General features: G+C 38.7%; 1 protein-coding gene and 1 long non-coding RNA gene across 2 annotated transcripts; both read left to right on the forward strand.

The window, feature by feature from the left end:
- Positions 1-314: 314 nt before the first annotated feature.
- On the forward strand, positions 315-2,545 carry LOC140155475 (uncharacterized). The gene is made up of 4 exons (XR_011859388.1): positions 315-383; positions 1,032-1,103; positions 1,682-1,753; positions 2,535-2,545. It is a non-coding gene; the product is annotated as an uncharacterized lncRNA (long non-coding RNA).
- A 26-nt stretch (positions 2,546-2,571) lies between these two features.
- LOC140155476 (G-protein coupled receptor GRL101-like) lies at positions 2,572-8,359 on the forward strand. Its single transcript, XM_072178338.1, has 4 exons — positions 2,572-2,682; positions 3,743-4,832; positions 5,738-5,958; positions 6,667-8,359. The coding sequence occupies exons 2-4, from the start codon at positions 4,040-4,042 to the stop codon at positions 6,967-6,969; spliced, it is 1,317 nt and encodes a 438-aa protein (XP_072034439.1). The 5' UTR covers positions 2,572-2,682; positions 3,743-4,039; the 3' UTR covers positions 6,970-8,359.
- Positions 8,360-10,357: the final 1,998 nt, after the last annotated feature.

The raw sequence follows: 10,357 nt of genomic DNA on the forward strand, positions 1-10,357 counted from the left end.
AAATAGTACAGGAATTGACAGTTTTCATACAGTGATTTCAAAATTAGTGCAAAAATCAAAAGCACAACCCTATTACAAATCGGCATTTTTTCAAACTCGTTTTTCTCCGAAATGCACTTGATAATAAATAGCGATTTTCTTTGTTTTGCCTCATCTGATCGGATTAAAAAAAGAGGACATGTCTGTGAAAACTAACTTTTATGGTAAAGAAGTACAATTCTATTTCTTATGGAAAATGCTACAATTTGGTCGTCTTCTATCTTAGAAATTCACACTTGAAACAATATAAGCATGCTTTATTTTTTTTCAGGAATTTTAGCAATGAATGGAATTAATGTACTTTTACCTGATGAGTTTCTCAACAATGGAAACCTCCGAAAATTGTAAGCAAGTAATTTTTAAAACGTTTTAAACATGTTATAATTTGGGTTTTGGTTTAGATAAAAACGTTTTAATAACATTAAATGTCGGGTTATATAAAGGTCATGGAAACGTTTTTTAAAACGTTTCAAACGTTTTGTAAGGAAGTTTGTAAGTACAGGGCAAAGAATGCGTTTTAGGGTGTTTGTCATATCCTTGTACTTGTACTAGACTAATTTCAGGTTATGCATTCTAATTTTTGGGAAAACACATTTTCTAATATATCTTATAACCAAATATCAAAATTAATATACAATATTAAAATTATGAACAAGTTATGAACAATTATGAACATATCCTATACTCAGAGTTTTGAATGCTTAGGCTTCTGTTAAGTCTTTGAATTTTGTGACTGCAGTTGCAGAAAAACATGTTTTGGCCCATGTTCCCTCAAATTGCAAAAATATTAACATTTTACTTTTATTGCCAGTTAAAACTAACTAAAGGATAAGGATTTAGCTATGTTTTTGATTTGGCAAAACAGGATAATATATTTGTGATCCAAAAAAAATTAGTACTGTATTTTTCATAACGAGTAGTAAAAATGTACTGCAGAATATTCTTAATTTAATGCATTTTAATAATACATATTTTTATCCTTAACTGTAAAGAATTTTATCGGACAACAACATTCAATACCTGGAACAAGGCAGCCTTAAAGGACTTGACCGTCTAGAGTATATGTAAGTCCGCATAATGATTTAGATTCACACAGTATTAAAATCTATAATGTTGGTATTCAAAAATATTGCAGCTTATTCCGGACTTATGTCGTAACCAATGAGGTATCAGTATTCCTCGTGACCCTTGGGTCATGAATAACATGGGGAATTACCTTTCTTTGACCACAAAACAAGCACGGCCAGTGATTTACTCTCAGTTATATATACGTTACTTTGAATGGTATATGGTAACGTATGCACTGGTCATATGCAGTGGCGGCGCTACAGGGGGGGCAATGGGGCATCCCCAATATTTTTCTTTCCCCAGTTTCCCCCACTTTTGAGGCAAAACCCCCAAATTACGTAAATCTCCCCTTTTTGTGGCAATGCCCCCCTGACATTCACTTTGCCCCCCCTCCCATGCCCCACCCCCTAAAAAAATTCCTAGGCCACCACTGGTCATATATACTGACTGACCCACATCCTTCCTTTTTAAAAGTTGCTGTTATTAATGTACCGATGCTGTAAATCATCATATTATTGTATTGGATACGTACCACGAGTGAAACACTGATGGAAGTGAATATTCTTCTTTTCAGAGATTTAAGTGGCAACCCGCTCTATACTATTCATCTAGAAGAACTTCTAGCTCTAACCCAAATACGATTCATGTAAGTTTACATTTTAGATTAATATGCAATAAATGCGCATCTTATTACCCAAATCTGAACATAATTATTCTAACACGAATCTGAAACTCAAACACAACGTATGAAGGCGATATCTGATCGCATAGCAATAAATCATATGACTATTTGATTTGTTCGGGTTTTTGACAACCCTGGATAACCCAATAAAGCCTTTATTGAAGCTTATTTCCATTGGGGTCCATTTGAACACCGGGACGGGTAGGGAACAGTCACGGGTTAACACCCTACTCTTTTCGAAACTGGCTGTGAAATACATGACAGGTATATGGCTCTCTGCACACGGGACCGACGGCTTAACGTCACCTCCGAAGGACGGAGTACTTTCATGATTCATTTACCCAATTCTAAATGAACCATGGGGAGAGCGGAAGTCTGAATTTAATCTGTAGAAGTTGCCAATTAATTTCAGACTTTTATTTTTCCAAGTCAATATCCCAGCAAATCGCCACCGCCGGGAATTGAACCCGGGACCTCATGCACTAAAGGCAAGTACCCTAATCATTGCGCCACGCTCTCCCACACGGCTTAGTATAAGCTGCTACAAATAACGGTATTAAGGACTAAGCTGTCATAGTTATTTTAAAACAGTTAATTTCATTCTCATGGAAGGTATATATCAAGTCTATTGCAGCATCAACAGCTTTACAGCCTAAGTTTTTTGATCGATCTTCGGTCTTAAAAGACGCCTAATCCTGCTTTTTAAAAAAAAAACACTGTCACTATTTTCGTCATGACTTTGCAGAGATATCCGTGATTCTGTATATCGACATACGTGAAAGCAATTTGGATAAATTAACACAGTCGCAACCTGGTAGCCCTGGTGCCCCCGGCGGAGGAGGCCCCAATGATCAGCGTGATGGACAGACAGACTTTCAACAACTAGAAACTCTGTAAGTATTTTAAAGTCATGGGTTTAAATTCCGACAGCGCCAATGTTTAAGACAGTAAGACTGGACGGTTTACTTCCTTGACTAGCTCTCATTATCCAGACTATGGAATTAGGCGGAAGGAACTGCAACAAACAACCCAGCCAAACAGCCTTTGTGCCGAATCATTAGTCCCCACATAGACTATCGCATTATTTCTGATTCCGTCTCTGGGTAATTTAAAACCTAAAGTAATGTGACCCCGCCTTCTTCTCTCCATTTCTCTCTCCGTTTCTAAATACTCAGAACTAAAAACACCTTCCTCTTTATACCTACACACCACAGCATTATATAGACCTAGCAAAACTGAGTTATCGTCAGCGCTACCCGAATCCCCACCATAACCTTTAACATAGTTAAAGTGTGCCTAGAGCACTGTGCGTTGACAGCGCTACCCGAATCTCCACCCTAACCCTTAACATAGTTAAAGTGCGCCTGGAGCACTGTGCATTGACGATAGCTCAATTAATCTACTTGTCGTATTGACCGCGGAAATTTACTATCACGTAATTAATCTGAATTGGTGGCAAATTTTTATGGTTCAATATATTACGTGCAAAAATTACATGTTATCAGAACTAACAATAATGACTAATTGATGCTTCATAAATAACAAGGATCGACCAAACATCGATGGCCGATCGAAAGATCGAAACTAATTTGGTTCTATTGCCTAATGAAACAACCGTTTTTGTATTGCTTTGAAAGAATCGTTTGCGCCAAATTTACTCGACCAACTTACTTTGCCAACCACACACACTGGAAGAATTGTTTCATACAGTGGCTTGAATGTTTTTCAAATTGCAAAGGGGGGGGGGGGTGTGACTGGGGATCAAATTGAAGGAAGAGGGTCAAATAATTTCTAAAATTGTCAAGAAAGGCTTATAAGTTGAACAAACTCTGGCGGTCAGCATCCCACAGGGGGACAAGAGGGTGCAAGATGCTCCACAAGGAGTCGCTGCTCCATTGCCACGCCACCAGTTATTTGTTTATGTAACTCACACGATATCGGTTTCTTCCACAGATATTCGGATCAGTATTTCTTCTGCTGTCTTGCTAACAGTTACCAACTAAGTGTCGATTGTTTGCCTGAACCTGACCTGTTTTCTTCCTGCGCGATGATCTGTTACGATACAATTTCTTATCAGGTCTTACGTGGATCATTGGTTTCAGTGCGTTGCTTGGTAATATCTTCGTAATCATTTGGAGGGCATATCCTGGGGCGGGCAAACAGGCTAATCACCATCACTCAGGAGTACGTCGTCGTGATCGATATCTAGTTCAGTCGGTATTGATAACAAACCTTGCGATATCGGATGGCATGATGGGAATATATATGCTGATCATCGCTTCTGCAGATACTTTCTATCGCGGTACATACGCCTTCAATGCTGAATCATGGCAAACAAGTGGACTTTGTAAATTTGCAGGATTTTTATCAGTTTTATCCACCGAAGCGTCAGTGTTCTTCATAACAATCATAAGCATAGATCGATTATTCTGTATCGTTTTCCCTCTCAGTCACGTGGCATTAAGGCCTTCAAGTGCCCGGATTGCAGCCATTTTTGCATGGGGACTTGCGTTTGTTTTCAGTATCCTGCCTCTCTTTCCGATTGAATATTTCAAAGATGAACTTCAATTTTACGGACGGTCACCCGTCTGTCTTGCGCTACCACTTACCAAATACCGTCCGGCAGGATGGGAGTATTCAGTCGCGTTATTTCTTTGCCTCAACTTAGCAGCTTTTGTCGTAGTCGCTCTCTGTTACATTACAATTTTTGTAACAGTGAAGAAATCCCGGAAGAGATCTAGTAAAGGACTTGGGGCTAATGAAAATCGAGTGGAAGAAATTCAGTTAGCACTGCGCATGGGTCTTCTAATTTTCACGGACTTTTGTTGCTGGATGCCGATCATCATTATGGGCTTCCTGTCATTGACGGGATGGGTGACATTATCTAACACGGCGTATGTTTGGATTGCTGTGTTTGTTTTACCACTCAATTCCGCTTTGAATCCGTATCTGTATACTATTGCTACGCGGGAGATGAAGAAGTTTCATGATAAGAAATTGGATGATCAGAAATCCAAAAAAACACCAGCATTCAATTCATTGGGTACGTACATAATTAGGCCTCTGTCATTGTGAAATGAAACGTACAAATAACTAATTTTCCAAAATGTTTTGAATCTAGATAATCGTAGATATTGTCTGTAGTGCAGATTGAGCGTAAGTGTTAGAAGCTCCTGAAAACAATGAACAAAACAAACAAAAGCAAACTTCTGCTCTTGTTATATCTACATGATCTAGCCGATATAGGCTTCTTGAGAATCGGATATTTGCGTTGGATTACACATGTAGAGTCCACCTCACAAAGACGTCATATGCTTAAGATTGATCTTACGTTGATCTTGGTCATGCCTTGCATGAAATACGTAACATAGATCATACATGTCATTACGTTTTTCGTGAAACGGGCCCCTGAAGTGTTAAAGTTTTTGTCTGACAAAGTCCGTGAGTGGTAACATCTGACATTGAAAAGTCATCGGGAGAACAAAAGTAAACATGGTTTTGCGCAAGTAGATAGAGTGGAGCTGTGCGGTTGCGGTTAGACTTGATCCACCAGTCCTTCAACTGCTTACGCACGGTCATCGGGTTGTGCTTGCAGGTGAAACGGCCATTTTGTTCAGCCTTGTATACTAGTTTCGAGATCGGGGCCGAGGGACTCAGGCTAGGTTGCGGTTACGGTAGTGTATTTCAGGAATCGTGTCCACCATTTCTAACATTAGGCAGGTTTCAGATGATTTGAACGGCAAATAAAACGCCTAATATGTTTGGTAGTGCATTCAATCAAAGAAGATCATTTATTTTTCATCAAAAACAACATAATCAGCAAAACTTAAAAATGCCTTAAAATGTACTGAACACAAGGTCGCTAAATCTTTTTTACATCCTAGTTTGGACTTAATTCCGTTAATGTTGCTTACCATACTACGTATTACTTTTGCTTCACCATTACAGATGTTGTACCCTTTGCCAACCAACTTGTCGTGGTCCTTCAACCAAGTGATCAGACCCGATACCGATCGTATACATTATCGAATGTGATGAGGTCAAAGTTGACTTTTAGTCCTGAAGACATAGATGCCATTGAACGTGACATCAGACAAGCGCTTGATTATCTCCACGGAAGAAGAATACTTCACGGTGGAGTAAGCGAAGAAAACATACTACTGGAAAACGTAAGAATTTTGCTTCAGGTAGCATCATGCGTTTTATAAAGTGGCTTGTTATTTTGTGTTTGATGAAAACTGCAAGACTGCAAGCGCATCACGCATGATCAATATGATCATTTCACGTAGACGTTGTCTGTAGTGCAGATTGAACTTGGCGACGCCGGGTTGGCGACAAAAAAACCCTGTATACGGGCCCGACCGTCCTAGATTTGGAGAATCTGTTGTTAATGCCTAGATATGCTTGACATACAAAGAAGAAGAAAAGAATGGGCACTTTTTTGATAATTTTTTCATGAAAGTTACTCAAAACTTACCTAGCTAGTTTATCATATAGCAGGGGTCTCTGTCCTTTTAATAATATGTTATGAAAGACTTAATTAAAATATTTCCCGACGGCAAAACAATTCATCGACGGAAAGTCTTGTTATGCTTTTACAAACAAAAAATCAAACAATTTGGTGCAAAAAATTGTTTGATTTTTGATTTGGTGTAAAAAATCAAACAATTTGGTGTAAAAATTGGGCCACGCGTACTGCTGTCCCATTCAAAAGTGCAGGAAGACCACCCACAGCGTTGAGGTCACCTTTCCAGACTTCCTGTCTACAAGCAGTGATGGATGCTACCAGTGCTAGCATCAATGAATTGTTTAAAACGAATTAATAAATTCGATATTGCATACTGTTATATCATTACATTCGTATTTCTCACACACAGAACGAAGGGTGGCGTGGCTTCTTGCTTGTGTCAACGGAGAGACTCAGTCAAAATGTCCAAAAGAAATTGTCATCCTCAACTGAGGCTATCACTGACCCGTCAAACTCAAACGACTATGAAGAAAAGGTGGGCAAGATGGAATTTGAGATGAATTCCATCTACGACCGAGATAATGCCCAGATGGAAGTCATTATGAACACGATTCGAGCTCGTGTGAATCGCTCGGCCAAGTCTTTGAACGGAACCTCTCTGTTTACAAGTACTACTGATAGTATTACTGCATCGACATCACTTGATCATTAGGAATTGGTTCACATGCACTGACTCATGCTGTACTATCAATAGACCTTTTCCCCTTCTTCCCATCATGCACTATTCCAGGGGTATGATCTAGTACATCAACCTCATAGATCGTGTGTGCATCTGATGATCTTTGCAATTATTTTTGTCTTAATATGGGCATACTGATTCTATATAAGTGGATTATCGTAAAAGCCATCGACTTTAGGGAACAACCGCGCATTTGTACTATACTTCTTCTTTAGTCGCCACGAAGGTGCTGGATTCACTGTACTTCAAGAATTTTTTTCCAGCCCCATCCTCCCAATGTCAAAAAGAAATATACACCACTGGAATGTAATGAACAGAACACATACACCTCCCGGGAGATGATGTGTTTTGCGACACTCGAAAGGCGCAGAATGCGGCGGAAATACCCCCTGGAATAGTGCATGATGGGAAGTAGGGAAAAGGGTCTATAGTATTTATCACAGGACGTGCGTTTTAGTTCTGGGACATAGGCCTATGCTTTATTCCTTAAAATGTTCTCACGACTGAGAATTTGACATACGTTATAGCAATGGGTAAGACTGTATATAAGATGATATTATATTCTACTTTAAATTTGATTATAACATTTAGTTGTTTCATATGGTATGTATCAATGCATCAACTATAGGCCCTATCATTAAAAAAAATATTATTATTATTATATCATAACTTCATTATTACCATATTATTGAGTGCGTCCCTCATGCTTTTTAAAACAGGTACGCAATTGCAATTTCTTACAAGATACGCACCAATCGATCCCTGTTCAACGTATAAGTGACGTTTATTTTATTGCTTAAGCATTGGAGAAATAGGTAACCCTGAAAACAGGGACCACACTTTTATGATTTTACTTATAGGGCCTAACTATCAAACTATTAGATGCAAGACCCTATATTTTTGTTTATTGTATTCATTTTTTTTTCTCATTCATTTGACGACACCACCCCGGGGTCACACTGTGACCCACCATGACATCGCTTGACCCGCTCACCATGACACCTTATGACCACCCCTTGACCTATCCCGACGCCCCTTATCCCACCATGACACCCATTCACATTGGCCCATCCTGACATCCCATGACCCACCATGACAAAAATTTGCCTGTCTTCTTTAGGGACACTGGGAATTCCCAATTTTTTAAATCATTTTATTGTCAAAATGGGAATTCCCACAATTTTTTTGATAAAATGTTGGTCTGGGAATTCCCAGAAATTTATGGTTCAAACTTACATGTCTTCTTTAGGCGGTGCCATCAATTTCTGGAATAGCACATTATAACTCGGGTAAGGTTCAGTAATTATTATTTTGCTCCTTGTGTTCTGACCATGTAAAATCGCAATAAATTTCAAAATCGTAATTCTGGTCTCATCTTGTTTAATTTAGTTTAAGTCATTTCACTTTCCCGCTCGTTATTCCTCATTCTTTGTGGAACTCCAAACCCTGTACTTCTATCTCTGTCTTTCCGTTTCCCCGAGTTATTCACAAGTTTTCATCATTCTGCAATCGAGAATGCAGCCCATATTGACCACTATAATGGAAAGTTTAAAACTCATCATTACAATAAGAATAAGTGTGTTATCTTCAGTAGATAGCAATGTGTGAATAAGTGTGTTATCTTCAGTAGATAGTAATGTGTGAATAAGTGTCTTATCTTCAGTAGATAGTAATGTGTGAATAAGTGTGTTATCTTCAGTAGATAGCAATGTGTGAATAAGTGTGTTATCTTCAGTAGATAGCAATGTGTGAATAAGTGTGTTATCTTCAGTAGATAGCAATATGTGAATAACTGTTATCTTCAATAGATAGCAATGTGTGAATAAATGTGTTATCTTCAGTAGATAGCAATGTGCGAATAAGTGTGTTATCTTCAATAGATAGCAATGTGTGAATAAATGTGTTATCTTCAGTAGATAGCAATGTGCGAATAAGTGTTATCTTCAGTAGATAGCAATCTGTGAATAATTGTGTTATCTTCAGTAGATAGCAATGTGTGAATAGGTGTGTTATCTTTTGATATTTATCAGTACTGAAGTAAACTTTATAAATCTGATGATTTATACTTAAAGTGTATGTAGGTGGGATGAAAAGCCGACGATCAATTGAAAATTTTGACCTTTCGTATTGAAGATATGGATTTTTTCCTAAAAGACCAAAAAAAAAATGATGTCTTTTTGGGAAAAAAATCCATAAATTCCATATGAAAGGTCAAAATTTTCAATTGATCGTCGGCTTTTCCTCCCAGGTACATACACTATGTCATTAGATTTATAAAATTACTTCGAGGACTGTTATATATCAAAAATGTGAAAAATATCAAATTTTGATAATTTGTCATAAAATTTGTATTATATCGTGAATTTAAAAAAATGAAAATTATTTGATATCAGAAAGACATTCTTCGTATTCAGAATGCAGTTCGATATGTCTGATGTGCTCTCATGTCCCACAAAAAATACTGTCGAAACGCTCAAAACGCTCGATTCCAGATCCCTTAATAGGTACGCAATATTTCTTATAAGATACATATTTGGTGCATACGCACCAATATGAACCTCGCGCCAATCGATCCCTGTTCAACGTATACACCTATCCGACTTCGCCATTACTGCGGTGTCCCCGATGTAAAACTGCGGTGTCCCGAGGTCGGGGGTTCCATCCATTATTTATTGTGTGCTATACAGAATTGTACCCGGGAATTGTACACAACAGTGATATTCAATACACAATCATGAGTATTGAATTACGAATTAAATCTCCCGCTCTGGTACATCTGTGTTGCCGTCAATAGAGGGCCAAATACAGTAAACGCTTCTCGGATTGGTGTATAAGTGACGTATATTTTATTGCTTAAGCATTGGATAAATAGGTAACCCTGAAAACAGGGACCACACTTTTATGATTTTACTTATAGGGCCTAACTATCAAACTATTAGATGTAAGACCCTATATTTTTGTTTATTGTATTCCTTTTTTTTCTCATTCATTTGACACCACCCCGGGGTCATATTAGACACCATTGACCCACCATAAAACCCTGTGACCCACCATGACGTCGCTTGACCCGCCTGACACCCCGCTTGACACCTTATGACCCACCCCTTGACCTATCCCGACGCCCCTTATCCCACCATGACACCCATTCACATTGGCCCATCCTGACATCCCAAGACCCACCATGACACCCCTTGACCCATTCGCCTTTCCCTTGACGCACTCCCTTGATCCAACATAGCATCCTTTACCGACCATGACACCCTTTGACCCTCCCGAAACCCCCTTATTTGTGGAAAGCCATGGGGGCATCGAGTGCACGCTGTATGTATGCATCCGGTATGCGTGCATCGATTGTACGCCG

This window comes from Amphiura filiformis, chromosome 6 (genome assembly GCF_039555335.1).
Source record: "Amphiura filiformis chromosome 6, Afil_fr2py, whole genome shotgun sequence".
Lineage (NCBI taxonomy): Eukaryota > Metazoa > Echinodermata > Ophiuroidea > Amphilepidida > Amphiuridae > Amphiura > Amphiura filiformis.

Bases quoted from the DNA above. Each gene is read 5' to 3' on its own strand.
- LOC140155476 (XM_072178338.1), top strand. From the start codon at position 4,040: ATGATGGGAATATATATGCTGATCATCGCTTCTGCAGATACTTTCTAT. The intron at 4,833-5,737 runs GTACGTACATAA...TCACCATTACAG, and splicing joins ACCAGCATTCAATTCATTGG to ATGTTGTACCCTTTGCCAAC. The intron at 5,959-6,666 runs GTAAGAATTTTG...TCTCACACACAG, and splicing joins AAAACATACTACTGGAAAAC to AACGAAGGGTGGCGTGGCTT.